At 39.9% G+C, this 20,290-nt stretch overlaps 2 protein-coding genes across 2 annotated transcripts; both read right to left on the bottom strand.

The window, feature by feature from the left end:
* Positions 1-492: 492 nt before the first annotated feature.
* On the bottom strand, positions 493-4,974 carry leap2 (liver-expressed antimicrobial peptide 2). The gene is made up of 3 exons (XM_088649115.1): positions 4,804-4,974; positions 3,009-3,172; positions 493-2,325 (listed from the first exon to the last, which is right to left on the bottom strand). The coding sequence occupies exons 1-3, from the start codon at positions 4,870-4,872 to the stop codon at positions 2,286-2,288; spliced, it is 273 nt and encodes a 90-aa protein (XP_088505241.1). The 5' UTR covers positions 4,873-4,974; the 3' UTR covers positions 493-2,285.
* An 8,119-nt stretch (positions 4,975-13,093) lies between these two features.
* Positions 13,094-16,473, bottom strand: bmp15 (bone morphogenetic protein 15). Its single transcript, XM_088649114.1, has 2 exons — positions 16,006-16,473; positions 13,094-14,838 (listed from the first exon to the last, which is right to left on the bottom strand). Exons 1-2 carry the CDS (start codon positions 16,343-16,345, stop codon positions 14,006-14,008), a joined length of 1,173 nt encoding a protein of 390 aa, XP_088505240.1. The 5' UTR covers positions 16,346-16,473; the 3' UTR covers positions 13,094-14,005.
* Positions 16,474-20,290: the final 3,817 nt, after the last annotated feature.

Here is a 20,290-nt window from a genome sequence, read left to right as displayed (position 1 = left end):
ATTTCTGTTATACCGCTAACACAAAACCTCGATGTAGCGATTTATTCAACGGCCAAGCAAATATTAAAGGAAATGAAAAGCTCTTCTTTCCAGTCCTTGCAGTTACATGTACAGGATGGTACTCTGCTGCTGTCACCTGTTGTCTTCATCGAGCTTGAGAGGTTCTCTAAATGGTTATGATTGTGCTAGAGGTCACATTCTATGGAGCAGTTTGGTGCTTTCAGGAAGAGCAAGTGTCTGTTAGATCCAGACAAGTATTTAATATTTAGGTGGATATATGGTGATATACCATGTTATGGCAAATAATGTAATGTTTAGGGATGTGGGCTTGTAAATTTATGGTTATGGATTCAAATACTGGATTTTCATTTTTACAAAGATCCTTTATTGTGTCAAATGCACCAGCAGGGTGTCAAATTGCAATTATGCTTTTTATTCAGAAAAGAAAATGATTTGGCCAACATCATGGCTGAAACAAGAAGTCTTCAAACGTTTTGGTTAAGGCTTTTTTATTAGTAAAATGACACTCTCTGCATTTTACAGTCTCTTGTCAAAACAAAAAAAAAGAAATACAAAACATTAAAGGCAGAAGTCACAGTACTATGAATTTTCTATTCTTTTACAGTACGTTATTTTGCGAGCCTTACGAAGTGTTTCACATTACACCCATGTGCACATAAATAATTACTGGACTCCATGACATTCCTTCTCCTTTTGCCAATCAAAGGCATCCTACACTCAGCATCCAAAATGACAAATTTGTCCTCTCAGTTACGCCCCTGGAGGAAAGTCATGCTGAATGAAGATAAAGACAAAAGACACTGTCTACATAGGCTGCTTACACAATAAATAGACCTCACATATAAGTTCTATTTGTATTTGGAAATTCACGTACAACATGTCAATATGAAAACTTGAATTGTTAAAATAAATAAAACGATTAAACATCAGCTTGGCTCTGTGAGAGCAGAATTGGAGCTGACGTTTTTTTTTTAAAATGATTTACATTAGTACACACCTTGGGGAAGAACACTTTTAAAAATCTTTCCCCAAAAATGTTTCACTGCATTTTGTGGGAGGTGGTACATTTGAAAAGGTTTTGAGTAACAAAAAAATCGCATGACTTTCCCATTCAAAAAATGAGTTATTAATAAGCATAGGAGTACACAACCAGCTTAACAACTAGAAAAAGGCTGCAGTACTTTGACATACCACGTACAGCATTGCTATGTGAGTAATTAACAAATATAATGGTGTCCACAAGTTTAATACACGCATTTCTCTGTAATTCCCATAAAATTCGAGACTCCCACTCTCTGTGAACTTTTGTGAACTTAAGGAATGTCAAAACTAAACAATTCTTCTCAAATCTCAACCCCATCAATGCCAAAAGAGATGTGTGATTTACTTTTTTAATAGATAGCTTATGTTCTCTTTCTTAAAAAAAACGTCGTAAATATGTTTCCATTTTAAAAAAAGAGGAATTAAATGAAATGAGCATGGTTATATCCAGAACTTTCTTTAACACTTGAGCTACAGGGAAAGTTTTTAGTCTTTGTATTTATTACATGTACTGTACTGTATGACCTTTTTTTAAAGTCATGAGCACTGTGTTCTTAGTGCCATTCTGTTGCAGGATCTGAAGATTTTAGCTGGAAACACTGCATCACAGCAATATATTGAATTTTCCAGCAGAAATACAGTCTTTAGTGGAATAACAATATACAGTATGATGCTATGAAGAATAGCCTTGCACATTTGAGTGTTACTTAAACGTAACATTAAAATATCAGCAGATTTACATTCACTGCTCAGAGAAAAAACTTGAACAATGTATTGTCCTTAGTGCAAAATTTTGATATTCTCTTGTTTTTTGACAACTGGGGTAACATTTCTGATTTCAAAGTCTTCCTAGAAAATAACTTAAAGTTTTCAATATAAATTTTCTCATTTTCAAAAGGAGTCTATAGATCATGTATAGGTTATTTTGTTTTTAAAAAACATCCCACTTGCCTTTGCCCTTTTAATTGCTTTAAACATTGGTATTACCAAACCCAGTTTTCCAGACACTGCAGTCCACAGTAAGGACTGTCTCACTTCTTAAACTAAACTGCCGCAAACATTTATAATATCACATACATTACATTGCCATTTTACAAGGTGCATTATTTTAAACAAAAAATATAAGTTTTTCTGTACTCCCTAACTGCTCCAGTCGTATTTCTGTAGTGAAGAAATTTGGTGGGTTAGTGCACTTCTGTGTCTGAGGATGATGACACAGTCTCTTAGGATTGAAAGTGCTGATAGGACGAGCAGTGCCCCTCTCTGAGGAAAGAACGAAAGAAAAGAAACCTGTGAACCTGTATATTGTTGACACGATCATATCAATTCAGAACGGAACATTTTCAATGCCTAAATGTGATGCAGCATGACAATGTAATTCCTCCAGTTCTGCCCTAAATACTAGTTCTTACTAAAGCAAATCCATTTTTAATGTTGTAAGTATTGTTGTAGCAAGTAAAATGTGACTACCTGTCACAAAAGGAACAGAAGCTTATACAGGAGGCGATACAATTGTTTAATTTTTCTTGCAGAAGGTTAATCAGATAGAGAAGCAACTGTACATTGCTTTTCCTTATTTTCATTGTTACTGCACAGCAGTTTCAGATTCAACTCTCAGCTCTTCTCCACGTTCATAAGAAGGCTGTGAAGATGTCTGCACTGGGCAGGACATTGACTGATCAGCAAAAAAGCATTTAGGAATTGGCTTCTTTATCTGATGTCTGGGGTCATACATGTATACCTCAGCACAACAGAAAAACAATCAACGTGTCACTCAGAGTCAAATACTGTATAAGCCTTTATCTTTATTTTAGAGCTCAAAAAAGTACAAGGGTCAACATACAGTGTTATGAGAACTGTGATTTTGACAGCCAAATGAACTCATAGTTTCTACTGCTCCTGCATTCATTTCCATTATTGCATCTGAGCTGGAAGGCTGTAGTTACCTGCAAACCTTGGTTGTGCATTCAAAGCTGTCTTTGCAGTAGGCTCCATGAGGCTTGATACCTATTGATCGCCACAGGGGGGTCATGCGGGCTTTCCTAGTCAGGGTCTTGGTGCTGAAGCCTGTGCTGGAGGGCTGGCCCTCTGGAACTGGGCTGGAGGAGACCTGGAAAAGACACACGCATGGTGATGAATCCTTGAATTGCCTCCTGGGATAGAAATGTATGGATTGGGGCTCGAATCTTCATCACAAAGGGCAGACATAAAGAGCTGCACGTCTCACATCACTCAGTGGCCACAGAACCCCTCTAAAGAGTCTACTGTGATAAAGCAGGGTGAAGACATACAGTAGCGTTGTTTAGAGCTTTAGACATCTAGAAGGCTGCTGATTCAAATTCCAAGTGAAACACGGCTGTTGTACCCATGAGAAAAGTTCTTCGCTTGGATTAGTAAAATGTACAACAACAAAAAAGTACAAATATTAGTATCTTTGGTTTCCAGTTTCAGATAAATTAATAACAAATTATATGAAACTGTGGATAGCAATGGAAATGTAAAGTATTAGGTTTGTATAACCATAGGAAAATTGTCAAATGACTGTCTAAATGTAGCAGCGTATATCAGTGGTTACTGATATTTTATTTAGCTTTTGATGATTTTGCTGAAGCCCTTTAATGCAAAAACTCTTCTGTCAGTAGGGTATTAATTATGGCTCGACAATCCAGGACAGTGCATGTCTTAAACAGTATCCATGTGTATTCCTTAGGATTCTAGATATCTTCCCCAAAAGACAAAGGCAAAAACATGATGACATTTTGACAACTGATTGGAATAGAAACTCATGTATTGATTACTACTAAATTTAAACCTGCTAACATTTCTCAAAATTTGATATTGTCAAAAAAAGGCATTTCATAAACTGCCATATACCTTAAAACAGGCAATAAATTAATGATAGTTGTGAATCACCAGGGCAGAGATAACTGTGCTTTTGTAATGCTTATCAGACATTAACTCTACATTCACCTGATGAATTAAGTGTTGGTGTAAGGTCAAAGGATTCTCTTATGATAATCCAATTCCTTTTTTCTGTTTTTTTAAGAATCTAAATTATGAATCTGTTCATTCACTGTAAATAATGTCAATCACAAACACATTTAGACTTTCAACCTTCAAGCTATTGAATTTCTTACTGTCATGTGCGTAGCCATGACATGACCTGGAGAATTACAAATGGAATTGTGGCAAAATGCTTTGGTATTTGATAAATTCCATGAGCTTTGCTGAAAAGGGTTATAATACCTCATATCCCCAAAACTTCATAAACATAAGAAAACATTGATCTTTTTGTCTTTGAACAGGAATTATTGTACATCTGCCATAAGAGCATGAAGATGTGACTCCATCCATCCATTTTCTAACTTTTACTTCCAATTCTGGATCACATGAGAGCCAGAGCGTATCTCAGCAAGCAAAGGGCACAAGGCAGGATACACCCTGGATGGGACACCAGTCTCTCACAGGGTAGACACACAGCCCCTCACAAACATGCACACACTTACACCAGGACCACTTTTCCCAGAATCCAATTAACCTACCGGTAGGTCTTTGGGCTGTAGGAGGAAATCAGAGCACCTGGAGAAAACTCACATGGATACAGGGAGAACATAAAACTTCACACAGATAGCTCTCAAGGTCTGGAATTGAACCCAGGACCCCAGCACTGCAAGGCAACTTTGATAAACACTGTGTCACCGTGCCGCCCATCCTGGAAACAGTAACCTGAAGATATTTTACCTGGTAAATGAGGAGGCACACCACAAGCCATGTGGCTACTGCCTTCTTGCTGCAGATGAATGACTGCATGGTGGTCTTGGGTGGAGTTCTTGGGAGTAACTGACACAGAGGCTCTAACTGCACTCCTCCCCTGAATTCCTCAAAAGTGCAGAGATCTCTTCCTTTCTTGCACCTCCCTCACTCAGCTCCTCACTCTGCTTTTTATACCTAAAGTGACGTCAGGGATTGGCTAAATATTTGAAAATTGTACTGATTAACTGTTCCATCAGTCCCAGCATGAGCCAAAAGCTTGGGACTATTTGATATAAGCCAGCACTGGATAAGATAGAGCAAACGTTTTATCCTGTTTCGGGGTTAACTGTTAACTTGCAGTGTACTGTAGCCGTCCGAAAATGCAAAGATAAAAGACCTGTGCAAGTGATTGACAGGCTGGTAATATTTCACCAATGTCCTGAATGAGCTTCCCCCCATATTATTTTAATATATGCATGTCCAAAGAGAGAAGCTTTTTTTTGCCTACTGCCCTGTAGTTTAACATTCTAAGTAACTATTCCAGCAAAAAAAAAGTATATTTTTATAAATATTGTATTTTGCAGATTCACACCATACCAGCACAAAATGCATGATGGCAGAAATTAGCCTTGTAAGATTCATTGGTGGATTTCAACAATTAACCAGCTTTGTTTTCAGTCCGAAACCTCAAGATGTCAATGAACTGACTTGAAGAATAATTCAGTAGTTTGCACACCAGCTATTTTCCCCTTCCTCCTAAAAAGACAGTCAGGAGTCCATCTCAGAAGTTAAAAGAAGTTTTTATTTCATGCGCATGGGCGCGAAACACGCAGAGATGCTCGGTGTATTTTTTTCCAAGTAATTAAAGTAGAATAGTCCTAAAATATTTTTCTGTTATCTATCATGCTTACAAGATTGGCAGTGTTCCAAAATCACACACATCTTCCTACCTCCCTATTTGTTAAAGATAACTTCTTTTAATACAATTGGTTACTGAGGTTCGTAGCACACATTCCTATACAATGGCATAGAATTACATAGTAGCCCTTGTGTCCAGCATTCTTCCAATCCAGTTCAAACCAGTTCTGGATGTCCACCTTATAAAATATTGCATATTCTGCAGGAAACGTGTGTACAACGTTCACAGAAACCCTCTCAACATCCATAATGAGGCATAATTATGATTCCTGATAGATTCTGTGTGCCATTCACAAACAGGACCTGACCTAAGAACCACACACAATGAATGAACACTTTTTAGAAAGCATTACCAGTTATCTAATAAGATCCATCCATGTTCTGTTTTATCCAATATGGGGTCACTGGGGAGCTGAACCCTAATCCGGCAAGCAACAGGTGCAAGGCCTTTACTGGATGCATGCCAGTCCATCTTAGGGCACAAACAGACAAAGACGCACACACTCACACCAGGGCCAGTTTTCCCAAAATCCAATTAACCCACCAGTATGTCTTAGGACTGTGGGAGGAAAACATTATCACTTGAAGGAAACCCACACAATCACAGGGAGAATATTCTAACTTAACACAGATAGTTCCCCAGGGCCTGAACTCAGGGTCCCCAGCGCTGCTAGGCCGCAATGCAAACCACTGCTCCACTTTGTTGTCCCAGTACATTTATATGATATATAATGCACACAAACGTTAGAATCTAAATATTTAGCATTTAGATAGCATTGTGTTGTTTTGGTTAGCTTTGCTGTCTTGCCCTGGGTTCCCTCAAAAGACCTGGGATGCTATCTGTGTGGAGTTTCTATGTTCTGCCCTTGTTTGCATTGGTTTCCTCTGGGTGCTCCAGTTTCCTCCCAAAGTCCGAAAACAAAGTGGTAGATTGACTTCTGGGAAAATTGGTCCTGGTGTGAGAGTGTGTCTGTGTGTGCCCTGTGATGGACTGGCGTCCTGTCCAGAGTGTACCCTGCCTTGCGCATGTTACTGGGACAGACTCTTGCTCCCCTATGACCCAGAAATGTAAGAAGCATGTAGAAAATGCATGGATTTTTAGCATTTACAGAGTAATATATTTTTAGATTTTTTTAAACAGCAGCTCTGAAAATGTATCTACATTTTCTGTGATCTTTGAAAAGACCTTGTAAAGCCAATAAAGGATTATATCCTTGGCTGTATCGACAAAGTTTTCTTCTAACCTCTTATTTAAACAAATTATTAGAAATTATTAGAGTGCCTTAAAATTGCTATAGGGGTCTCTTAGTACTGCAGTTTTCTTTAGCAAACTGTAACAAGAGCTTCAACATTTCTCGTTGTAGTTTGTGATTTATTACACCCGAGATCTTTCCCATCACCAGGGGGCTAACAATGAACTTTGCTCGTACTTTCCTGTTTGTTTTCTTGGCAACCTGTCATGAAATGCAGTCCAGATTCCAGAACTGTGGAGAGTCATGGTTAGAATACATTGTCCTGAGTCATACCTGCAGTATGACACCAGGAGAAAAAAACTTGGCTCCCAACAAGTGCACAATGAAAGATATCAGGGCTCCTCATAACCATCACCATTCTAGAGGTTATTGAGGTGAAGGAGAATAAAATATAGGAAATCCAGGCTGTGAATCCTTAAAAAAAGCTAATCATATTTACTGTAGACATGAACATGCACAGACATAAATGATCCTTATTTCTCCCCAGGATTTATAGTGTAATTATTCTTTTTAAGGAGCAGAACTGGACTTTCACAGTGATGCAGATTTGGTGCAAATGAGAGAAATGCATGTTACGTTGCATTCCATATATCCATCCATTTTCTAACCATATTATCCAGTAGAGAGTTATGGAGGAGACTGAGTCTATCCCAACACACAATGGGTGCAAGGCATAATACACCCTGGGTAGGACACTAGTCCTTCGAAGAGCACAGACAGACAAAGACACAGACAGGCACACACTCACACCAGGGCAAAGTTTCTCAGATATCATCTAACCTACCGATACATCTTTGGACTGTGGGAGGAAACTGAATCACCCAGAGGAAACCCACACATACACAGGCAGAACATACAAACTCCACACATAGTAGCACCCCAGGAACTGAATCCTGGACCCTAATGCTGGGAGCACATTTCTGCACATGTAAACATTTTTGCAAGATATGTTGAATGGAGACTAATCTGATTTATCAAACCAAACTTCTCTGGCTCCTTTGAGTGCATCTCCTTATTGCTGTCAGTTGTGGTGTTGCGATTGGCCCCAGATACTGCAGGGTACTGTAAGATCAACTAAACCTGTTTTCTGCAAAGAAAGCAACATCCCTTTGGCCTTGATTTTAAGCCACATGTACAAGACCAGGGCAAAATAATTTTGAGGTTTGGAACAAGTCTTAAGGGAGCCTTCAAATCTTTAATTCTCTAAACCAAGAGGCCATGTTTTTTTTGTCTAAAGTTTGTGACTCATATTACAGATATCGATTTTTATTAGCCCTGCACTGACTTCAGCTATTTTGGCAAAAATAAAGTTAAATTGGGGTGTAGGGAATAAATAGAGAACATAATCCCTCTTAGAGTGTAAAATATAAAAATAAGCAGTTGGGACAGAGACCCACAGAAAAAGATTTACATTTAACTTAAACTCTTGTCAGAATAGTTGGGACCTGACCACTGCATCGTTTTCTTCCACCTGTACACATTCAATCACATACAGTTGTCTGAAGAACTTCAATTTTATGTCTGTTTGTACATGGACAGTAATTTTCCATATAAATATTCTATTGAAGAATTGATCAGATACAAATAAGAAGTACTGGAGATGCACTCTTGTAATTGCATGCTGAGAAAGTAGGAATTCCTCATAATCACACCTGTTCACTGGAAATGCCAGTTCAGAGTTACTGGTGTTGCAATGAAGCCATTACAAATGATGACAAACAGATGTACACAAAATTAAAAATAAGAGGCGTCTGCCAAGTGTTGATTAAATCCAAGCATAGCTCTTTCCATCCCAAAGCACTTTACATATAGGAGAGGGCAGTCTTTATCCACCACAGAAGTGCTGCACTACCTGGTCGACACCTAGCACCTCCACTACACAGCAGATCAAGACATGGAAGTGAGAAATTCTTTTACCACCTAAGTGAGGACCTTTAGGGAAGACTGAGCATAATAGAATTTAACCAAGACTACCGGATTAACAACCAATTATTTTGGTATTTTAAGAGTACTTAAGAGCCTGGTTTGATTTCGCATCTGAAGAACACACTTTCCTCAGTCATCATACTGCCATGCTGATTTGGAAATTCTACTTCTGTACAGAGAGAAGAGTACCACCCACAGATCCACCAATCCCACTTACAGAATTAACAGTACCTACAGTAGTTCTTTTTTTAAATTTACGCTAGATTTTTGTCGTCTTTATATTACTGGTACAAGTCTAGTCGATGCCGTTTCCTGACTGGACCCAGATGTGATTGCAAAGACCTCGAATTAAAACTATCAAACTAATTGAAGTGTGGATATTAATAAAGTAGAAAGATGTAACCTACTGTAAGTCTTTTTAGACAGAACACAGAGCTTTTAATTCTGGAATCTTTTCCTTAACATAAGACAGGTCTCCAAATCTCAGCCGAGTCAAAGTTCTGGTATAGGCCAGGCCGGGGCAGAGTTCTGTTATGTAAATGTCCTCTGTAGACCGCGTTGCTTCATCTCTGTGAATCATGGCCAGTCTGTGACACTCAGGATATTGCTCCACAGGAATGCACAGTAATGCCATTCCAAACAATGCATAGCTCAGCACAGAACTTAAGTTCATAGTTAACCTCATTATATCATAGGCCTAAATCTTCACCATCTTTGATTTGACACTTTTTTCTGGAGTTATACAAGATGACACAGTAAGATAGTTATGAATTAAGCCATATTTGTAGCTCCTTAGAATTTAAGGATGCGTTTCAGTACTCACTGTATACCATGTTCCTAGAATCACGTTTTACAAAAACATGACAACATTTACTGCATTAACATCTCTTTGAAGATGACTCTTCTCAAGGGTTTTGGTATTTTCTGTCTTTTAACCCTTTCCAGATTCGAACACAACAGATTCATCAGTCTCAAACACCTACATGGTACTGTACACTGGAGTGCACTGAAAAGGAGTCTGGACATCACCAATGAAAGAGTCCAGGGGATCACACCACTCATCATCCCACTCCTTATCCAAAAAACTAAGATGTCTCTCTCTGCTCCTTGTATTTTTTTGGGGGGCAGGCCAGTTAGCCGAAAGGGAACTGAAACACCAAAACGTAGATGACTACATTCTTTTTCAGGGCACCAAGCTTGTGAAAAAGGCTGTGCATTTCTCCTTTCAATACAAAACCACCACTTCTCACCAATTCGGTTAGTTAGTATTAGTAATCTACGTTTGAGGGCGGCATTGATGCCATGCAGTACTAGGGCCCTGGGTTCAATGTCCTCGCCATGTTCCTGTGGGTTTCCTCTGGGTGCTCCTGTTTCCTCTCCCACACATACTGCTTTTTTTAAGAAAATAAACTTAATTACAACAATGTACATAGCCATAACAAAGAACACCATTCTAACACTAAATTTCTGCAAAATTAAAAGGTCATAAAAAGTATGATTTCCTTTTCAATCATTTTATTTGGCAAATGGTGGTGAAGACTGGATTTGCGCAACAAAGTCCCTGCAAGACTCCTGGGTGTTACCTCTTGCGGTTGTCCATTGCATATCTCCAAACACCTGTCCCTGGCTCTGAAACCGCAGAAGCACAAAGAGACAGGTTTTAGTTTTCTCTTTCCTCAGCACTTGTACAGGGCCTATAGTCCTTTTCAGTGCTCTTTGCTGTGGAAAAGCCACATCTGGCTGTATTGCGCTTCATTCTTCCTCTGAGGTTTTGCAAGGATCCTCTTCTCCAGCTCCCTCGTCCTCCGTTCTATGTTGTGCTGGATGAGCGTGTTCCTCACATTCCTTGGTCCTTGTTTCGTGAGGGACACCAGCAGCCGCAGCAGGTACTGCATCCCTTTGCCCAATCCAGTCAGTGCCAGCCGCAGCAGGATGCACCGGTAGCTGAGCACCATTCCCACTCCCAGGAGCCGCACGGTGTCCATTCTGCCCACATCGATTTGCCGAAGGGCCAGCTCCAGCTCCTGTGTCTCTTCACCGAAACACGGGTCCCGGGGTCAGTGCGGGTTCCTGGTAAGTGAGTGTCTGTGGAGGACGTCTCTGGTCACCAGCCTCTGGTGCACGGCTACCTAGTTGAAGTTCTTCAGTTTGTTGTCCAGCTTTTTGGGTTGAGTCCTCGCCCAGGTCTCCTTTGGGGGTCATCAGCCTCTCCCCAGCAGCCAGTTGCCCTTTGGTCCAAAAACATACTGGTAGGTTAACTGGCATCTGGGAAAATTGGCCCTACAGTAGGTGTGAGTGTGTGCATGTTTGCCCTGCAATGGACTGGCATTCTGTCCAGGACGTACCCCGTCTTGAGTCTGGAGTCTGTTGATAGCTGAAATAGGCTCCATCTCCCCCGTGACCCTGAATTGTAAGAAGTGGTTAGAAAAAGGATGGATGGATTATGTTTGCAGACCATATTAAAACAAGAAAATGAGAAAACACTACACCAGCTGCAAAGGAGATTCAAAAAGATGTAGATCAGAGGTGGGCAGTCCTACTCCCGGAGGCTTTCAAGCTCTCTGTAAAACTGCAGCACCTGAAGAGGACTTCTTAGGCCTGAGTCCACAACACCTCTATCTTGTTTTTGAAACTTTTTGACTGCAATTATACACAATATCCCAAGCAAGGCCTTATTAATGCATTTTACCATTTGAGCACATATGTCATATGTCTTCTCCAGTTGGCCTGCTAAAATCACCTGTGGGGTCTACAGAGTGTACACAGGAGTATTGCGCGTGTTCCAACACTGACCAATTTTTATTCACTTTATTATACTTACTGCTTTACAATGATCCCATAAAATCAAGTCTAGTACCCATGTATGGAAGGCATTATGTTGAAAAATACCCCTATTATAATCTACTTCTGATAATTGAAATGTTTAGTTTCCTTTCTGTTTACAATAATATTACTGTATCTATTGGAATTCGTTTTCCAGAAGTAGCTGCTTCCCCTGCTACAGAGGATCACCGTTTTAGACTGATATGAAAAACCACTCTCTTCACATCTCACCCACTGCAAACAGCACACTCTGTACTGTACATCTTGCTAAATTCTCACAAATCAATTTGAAAAAGGGTTGGAAAACTGAACAAAAATAACACATCAGTCAGTTCTAACACGTCTAACACTCACTTTTCAAAGGGAACTATGAGTGTTGCTTTGGCAGCCTCTAGTGTTTGAACTTTGCAATGCAAGATTTTGACTTTTTTGTGAAGAGAAGTGGGGCTTGGATGGCACAAGGTGGTGTGATTAGTGCTGCTGCCGTTTCAGCTTCACTCTAGAGAACCATATCTGTGGAGTTTGCATGTTCTCCCCATGTTCGTGTCAGTTTTTCTCTCCCTCCCCCAAAGACATCAAAGATTTGTCCCTTTCTTTATGACACGCAATAAGCCTCCTATCTCTCATCTGCCCTTGATTCTGCCTTGCTCTGAACACATTGGGTCAGGCTCCATATTGCCCCGAGCTTTTACAGGAAAAACTGCTTCCAGATGATGGATGGGAGAGGAAGACAAAAGGGTTATTTTTAGGTTATGCCCAAAGCCAAATAAAAAAAAATACTGGGTCCATAACTACAAAGCAAAGCATGGGATATTTTATTTTTTATCTCCAAAGTGCACAAAACACCAAGCTTGGGCCATTGCATCAGGGAACACCGATATGTTTAGTTTTATATGGGCGCAGCTCCAGCAAAGAGCAAAGTATAGGCTCTCTCTTATACAATCCAGGGATTACCGTAAAAGCGTTCACAAGACACAAAAGAGCTTTACAGTAAGGCACTGGCAGGATTTGTCAAGAAACTCTGGTTTCTTCACAGATGAACTGCGACCACTTTGCAACATAAGAAATTCAGAGCTCTCCGGTTTCCTCAGGGATCACTTGAAGCCGAGGGAAGACCTTCCCACTGGCGATGGAGAACAGAGAACAGAGAAAGGTAGTGAGCAGGTTATACCTGCTACTATTAGAGTGAAGTTACATTATAGCATAGAAAAATGCTACATAAAATGTTGGAAGGAAAAGGACTTTGAAAACGTTGATGAAGCCAGGCAACACTAAATCGGTGAACAGTGCCGTAAGGCCAACATCCAATTCTTTCCCTTTGCAGATTCACACTAATACACACCAAGACTCAAAAGACATTTCACAATGATTTTAGAAAACGCATTTTATTTAATTTCTTCTGCATTTGCCTCACATAGATCATAAAATATACATTGTGTAAGAAGTGGTCTTGGCCACAAAAAACAGCTGTGAATATTGTTCCTCTTGACATATTGCACATATTCCCCCAAAGTTAGTTAGTTAGTTGGGAGAATACACCCTGCTGCCATTCTGGAACAGCCAAACCACTTTGCAAGGTCATCCCTTTACCAGAACAATTAAGTAAAGGACTCTTTCAGATTCCGCTAAGCTCTTCATCTCCCTTCACCTTTGAAATCCTTTAAAAGTTAAGAAATGTTTTCATAAAAAAAAGGCTTGTCACTCACGACTGCAGCAGCCAATGTGCAGTTTGCACTTTATTCAAACCCAAGTGTCAACATTGTGCATGAGTTCAGAGCAACTGTAACCCTCCCATCTCCCTTTCTTCCAGGGTTTGAAACTACTTTGAGACGCACACCTAAAAACGGCAACGCTAAAGCTCCATGGAATCATCCTGGTGATGCTTCTTTTAATACGACCTGAACTTTGCCCATCATCAGGACAGACTGGCACCGTTAACCTCAGCAAGAACTCCTCAGAAATGGTCCTCAGAGAGTTCTGGGATCACCCATTGACAAGTGACAATTGCTAACTAAGTATTTCAAAAGGATGGGGAGAAGGGTTCCACTTAAGACATCCTAGTGACTTTAAAACCAACACCGACAGCTTTGTCAAAGGCCCCTGACGAACCGCACATTAGCCTGAAGCATGCTGGCAGACACTGCATCCCTGCAACTACCTGAGCAACTCGAGCGCAGGGTAGATTTCAGAACGCAAGGAGTTCAAGATATAAAAATAGTGGGGTGCTTTCGCTCTCGAAGTGTAGAGATTGCCTCCTAAGTGGCTCCTCTTTATCTGCAGGTGCAGGACTCAGCGATCATGTCCTTGTACTCCTTGTAGACGATACTGCCGTTCTTCTCCATCATCAGGACACTGATGGGCTTGTACTTGTAGGGCACACAGGCAGGTGGCGGCACCTCGCTGTTGGCCAGCTCATGGATGAAATTCTGCACAATGGCGTGGTTGGGCGAGTTATAGCCATAATGAAGGACCCGCGGGCAATCGCCCTTGCAATATCGGGGGTTGTATTTGTGGGGAGCAATAATCCAGTGCTCCCATCCGAGTTCTTGAAAGGTGACTCTGTAGGAGTGGAGCTTGCAGAGGTTTTTGGACGCAGTGCTCTTCTGTTGGTAGTTGGGGATGTCTGAGCCGATGCTGCCCACGTGTCTCGCCCGTCTGGAGCGCCTGAGAGGAACAGGCTCCCTGTGGAGTCCAGGAAGGGTCTCCCAGTGGGCCGCCCCCTCATCATCTAGGTACAGGAGCAGAGCAGGAGCTCTCAGCTGAGTTGTTCTGGAGGGCAGACCCCTTGTCCTCCTCCTGCTCCTCCTCCTCAACCAGCCTCCTTCAGTACACCTGTACCGGATGTCAAAGGACAAGCGCTGCCCTGCCTGCCGAGAGATATGCTGAGTAATGTCCATCTGCGTCCACCGGTCCTCGGCTTTGAAGACGACTCTGCCACCCCAGGTGGCCTCGCCTGACGATCCCAGGGAGGTGACCGTGACCTCACAGCTGACGGGCCAGTTGCGTGGAGACAGGCCTCTCGAGTGGACTAAAGCTGCCTTTACCAGCTTTTCCCTAGGGAGGATCTTGAGCTCGTACTCCACCGTGTGGGCATTCCAGGGAACTGGGTGAGGAAAGGACAGAGGGACATTGAAGACTGGAATTAGCTGGAAGACTGGATTAAACTGCCTTACTGAGACTGCCAGTGCTAGGACCGATGATGAGATACCAAACCTAACACACATAGAAAACATAAACATGCAATCCTGGAGAGTGATAGTCCTATAGTTTTTATAGGTCACATTAACTACAACTCTTTATTATTTGAATTAAGCACCAGATTGATCCAGTTACAGTAGATCTTAGCTGGAATGAAAACCAGAAATTGTGGCTCTCCAGAATCATTTCTACAGTCCCCAGTCTACCCTAACCAGAGCTGAGATTTCTGGGACAGTCTGTCTATAGGTTTTGATCTTACGGGTTTGCAACAGTGGAATGGTGATATTTTGATTTTTGTTTTAAATCAAATGTATGGGGTCTTGTGAGTTCTGGGCCCTCTTCTAACTTTTAACCTACATTTTAAACCGTGCACCTTGTACACTCACGTGGAATAAGGTCAAGTCCATATATGAATCGCAAATTCAACTTACCAGGGTCTTGTACAGATTTACAGATGCAAAATCCTTATTTTCCACACTACTTTAGCATTAAACCTTTTAATTTTAACATTAGATTGTTGAACTGTGATACAATTATATTGCACTATTTGAAATATAGTCAGTGTACACTGGAAAACCACTACAAATATTGACTGGAGTGAAATATTATAGTAAATTCTAATGCTAGCTGTACTACATCACGACAAAACCTGAACCCAATCTGAGGACGATGTGCCTGTTCCACAAATTATCGGGACAAACTTGATCATGCCAGACATGAATAAAGTTCCCGCAGGCCGCAAATTGTACCTCCATGTACATACAAAAACCATCTGAAATATGAAATTATAAAAAAGATTTACTACCGTGATGTATGAGTTGTGGAAACTTACTTTTAAAAACCATTATGAAGTTACCTGAATATTGAATTTAACGAAAACAAAAAACGATTTTCCCCCCCAGATTGCTGGCAGTTTACGGCACTCTTTTTTGGCTTCAAAGATGCGATTGAAGCTCTTTCTAGTACTAAATAGACGCGGTGCGTCTCTACACTTTTACAAACAAAATGACTTTAATCTAATCTAGTTGATTTCACTTATGTAGCAAACCTGTTCAGTTACAAGTCAACTCACCTGTAAAAGCGGAGTCATGCTGCGTGTGGCTGGCGGAAGATCGGACGAGTCTCACTGTGTTAGAGCCCAGCTCTCTGAGCTCCTTGGTACTGCCATTACTATGTGTAGATTGCCAATACAAATTAAGCATGTACTGCAAATTCTGGTCGTTAGTTTGATCCGTTGTCATTGTTCTGTGACGCTGATGTGGCTTGTCATGATTTTGTTCTGATAAAACGAGCTGAAGCGGAGACATCGAGGTGCTGTCCCCCACTTTCTGTTCTTGTGTAAAAGTTAAAGATTTCAGGAAAACGCTTAAAGTTAAAACGTGGAACAAGTTGCTATGGCCGGTAGCCTTCATCTTGATCCTCTAGTGCGTGAATGTGATGTCGAAGGCTACCATTATCCAAAGCAAACAAGGCAGTGATACGGGCAATAATTAAGACGATCTCTAGAGGGATTCATTCAACTCGTTAAGCTTTTACTGTGACCCCAATTAACCTCATACGTGCCCTGTCAGGTGACTGACATGACTGGTCAAGTATAAATCTCGAATGCATTTTCATATCTTCTGGGGATAGATGTGTAAATTCGTGCAATTCAGTTTATCTTACTTTCAAGATATTTTTACAATAATAGAAATTATTTAGGCTACTGTGTCCCTTTGAGTACCGTTCCATAACTACAGAAAACTATACGGAAGTTTCCCTGGGAGAAAGACGTCCGTACTGATTCATTCAACTCGTTGAACTTCTACTGTGACCCCAATTAACCTTATACTGTACAGTACGTGTCTGTGTAAGACATTTGTTTAATTTTTCCCTTTGTACAGTACATGTATCGCAGATGTGTTCATCTAGGTAAATCTCCTACTGTATGTGGAGGCTACACATTGGTGCTGGTGCTGGAGCGTAGTACCCATTAACCCAGAAAAGCGCTACATAAATATATTATTATTATTATTATTATTATTATTATTATTATTATTATTATTATTATTATTAGTATAAATCTTTTATGCTAATTAACATTGTCATGAGCGGGTTGATCACAGACTAGTAATGTCTTTGTTTCAGGTTACGATACCCTTATTTGGGATTCTGTCCCATTCTACTTGTAGAGCCTGGACAACCATTTGAATAATCTAGTTCTAGTACATTGTACTTACAGCTCCAGAGATGCTTGCTTTTTAAAACTTTCCGTAAATTCATGTGATGACGGTAGGGGGCAGACCCGTGCAGGGCATATGGTCCTTGCGAACTAAAACTCTGTACAGTATCTGTCTACAAATCAAATTTTGTTTGAATTTCTTTACCAGACATTTTATAAAAAGATTCATTTTCTATAATGTAAGATTTCATATTATATATGTTACATATTTTAAAATCTTATTAGAATATTGCATTTATCATTTCTTGTTTCCACTCAAAGCAGTTTGGAAAGATACTGTATGTGGTTTTGTATTTAAGTGATGAAAATATTTTGTGTTGTAATTGAATGTGTTGTACATACTTAAATAGTATTACACAGTCTGGACATAAAGGTTTGTTCAAAACATTCTGATAATGCAAACCCTCCTAGTCTCTTGTTTTTTGTATGCACTCCATTTCAATGTACAACTTTATCAATAACGTGAAAGTCTGGAAGGTGGACAGAACCATTTGCAGGACTAACATGGAAGGCAGGAGTTGAAAAGGAACCCGTCTATAGATTTTGGAACAAGCGGATTAAAAAGTTCTGAGGATGCTGTCTTGTGTGTTCTCTGATACTACTCTTTTGTATTCACAGAAGATCATTACTAAAAAAGACTTTTGGTCGGTTTGCAAGCTTGAGTCAGCTAACCATTCAGTCTTTGTAGAAGTGAGATGTCAGGTCTGTGTCTGTCACATGAGTGTCAGCAGGTGACTGGGTGCACACTCTTCCTAGACCAGCTGTGGGTATTAATTTGAGGGCTCTCAGACTGCTTTTATGTTCAGGAGAAAACTCGCCTATCCATCTCTGCTGGCCGTCTGTGAGGAGGAGACAGTTATCTGATCAGAGACATCCAAGTATTTGAAGAGCCAGGAGGGGCCTGGAGAGGGTGGTAAGGAAAGGAATTTGATTCCCAACCTCGTACACAGTTCTACACGCCCATTTGCTGATGATTTTAGACTTCAAACCCTGTTCACAGTCTTCAGCAAGCTTCAACAATTAGGTTTTATAGTTGTCTTATTTGAACATTTATATTATCCAAGTAAAATGCTATGATTGATTCAGTTATGTTTGATAAATATTTTTCATATTTTAGGGGCATGGGTATTGTTTATGTCTGAATTTTTAGTTTTAATGTGTTTTTTTTTCTCAGTATTTGACCTGGTCAATATCTTGATGATAGCCATCAGATGGTTATATAGCTCAATTGAAGTTTTAGGTACAGGCAAACGTTTTGTAAAATAGTAAGCAGAATTGTACAGTACATGATATGCTGAATTAGTTATTACTGGTGAATTGTTTAATTACACTATACAATTACTCTATTTAAAATCTACGCTATTTCAGTTTTACTGACATCCCTCATTGCATTTTTAAATGACATTAAATACCTTATTAAATAAGGTTATTTTTATGGATTGTCTCCACAAAATTGCACTTTGTAAAAACATTACATTACACAGTTAACATACAAAATAAATATACATATTATTTAAGCATTCTAAAATGTTTTACATTCATTTTGTCCTTATTCTTATACTATTTACAAATGAACTTCAATTTCCCATGCTTTCAAACAAACAAAACACTTCCCACCCCGCAAACACTCTGAAAAATATCCAACTTGTGAGTCGCTTGATAAAATGCTAATTTTACACAGACCACCAGTAAAGGTTTGCTTTTCCTTGTCATGAGTAGAGATAATTAGAAAATTTTAATGAGAACCACTTCCTGATTTCTTTATATAAGACAGCAGTGGAGTTGATTTCTCAAACTGAAGTGTGGCAAACACCTGACAATACTGTTTGCTTTTTGGCTGTTGTGTGTAAAACATGCTTCCTGCATGAATCTATTTAAAGGAGTTTATCTTTCAGCCTTGACCATTTTTTCTTCTCTATCTTTGGGAGCTTCGATAGTGCCCTTTTTCTGGCTCTGTACTCCCATCGTGGAACAAGATAAAATGTTCATTGTAACATCCGGAAGCATTTGGATAGCAGGAGAAAAGTACCTATTCGTGCCACTGATTAAAAGAAAGGATAAGAAAAGACAGCTCCAAATATTGACCTAGGCAATACAGCTGATATTTGGCAGGACTAAATAAAGGAATAGTCATGAACAATAGGAAAGGTTATATGTTTTCATGCTTTTAGCCTTTAGTATTGGACTAGTGATCACAAATTATCTGGCTGTGCTGTGTGCATGTCATATTTCCTCTCTGAATCTCCAACTTTCTCAAACAGCTCTCTTTTAATTAATAAACTAGTACTGTCCGTAAAACACTCAGATTATATTTTTACTTGTACTCCTCCTGTTTTTTCCAGATGTGCTTTGATGAACACATCCTTTTAAGCAATATTGTAGTGTACTTATACAATTACACTGTCTTATTTAATGCTGAAGGAAAGTAATTAACTTGTTTAATAGCCAGAAATATACAGCTACAATTAAGTGAGATTATGTTGTTCAACATTTTCTAAAATATCAATCTTAACAGAAAAAAAGCAGTGTGGCAGCCTGAGACACTTCTAGAATTGGCACTGTAAGAAGCAGAGAGCTTTTGTCTCTGTGATACAAAAACCTTTGTAACATTAACTACTTTAGCTATTAGCTTATGATGGATCATGATCTCCAGCAATATGAAGAGACTTACTTACAGGTCCACTCTCAGCAAGTATGTTTTCAGCTCTATCAGGTCCAATGAGTTCTATCTCAAAGGTGATCAGCTGAGACCTACTGGCCTTTGGCACACATGTCATTGGGAGGTTCGTTAGCCTTTCATCTGGTCTGGGCAAGTCAGATCCATTATATTACTTTTAGATTATCATGGGACTTAGGCAGTTTTGGTTAGATGAGCATTATTATGAGCAATAGAATATCTTTCTGAACTTTTTTGCACGCTATTTTTGAGCAAAAGAAAGCTACTTCTGTCACCTGCACAAGCAAAGACTGGAATTAGAATATTTGTTCATGTTTAATTCATTTTGCCTATCTTCAGCAGTGAAGTTGAACTTTTGGAGAATTCTTGCAATTACCGGTAATTATATGTCAGCCCCTGTGTAGGTCTAGGCCAGAGCAGTATTCTTCTGAGCAGAAAATTCCCCCGCTGAAGATCCTA

This window comes from Lepisosteus platostomus, chromosome 10 (assembly GCF_059453375.1).
Source record: "Lepisosteus platostomus isolate fLepPlt1 chromosome 10, fLepPlt1.hap1, whole genome shotgun sequence".
In the NCBI taxonomy this organism is placed as follows: domain Eukaryota; kingdom Metazoa; phylum Chordata; class Actinopteri; order Semionotiformes; family Lepisosteidae; genus Lepisosteus; species Lepisosteus platostomus.
Note: the sequence above shows the minus strand (reverse complement) of the source record. Positions and strands in the feature narration are given on the sequence as shown.

Bases quoted from the DNA above. Each gene is read 5' to 3' on its own strand.
- leap2 (XM_088649115.1), bottom strand. From the start codon at position 4,872: ATGCAGTCATTCATCTGCAGCAAGAAGGCAGTAGCCACATGGCTTGTG. The intron at 3,173-4,803 runs GTAAAATATCTT...TGTCTTTTCCAG, and splicing joins TGTGCCTCCTCATTTACCAG to GTCTCCTCCAGCCCAGTTCC. The intron at 2,326-3,008 runs GTAACTACAGCC...TTCTTTCCTCAG, and splicing joins TGCACAACCAAGGTTTGCAG to AGAGGGGCACTGCTCGTCCT.
- bmp15 (XM_088649114.1), bottom strand. From the start codon at position 16,345: ATGAAGGCTACCGGCCATAGCAACTTGTTCCACGTTTTAACTTTAAGC. The intron at 14,839-16,005 runs GTGAGTTGACTT...TTCCTCACCCAG, and splicing joins GCATGACTCCGCTTTTACAG to TTCCCTGGAATGCCCACACG.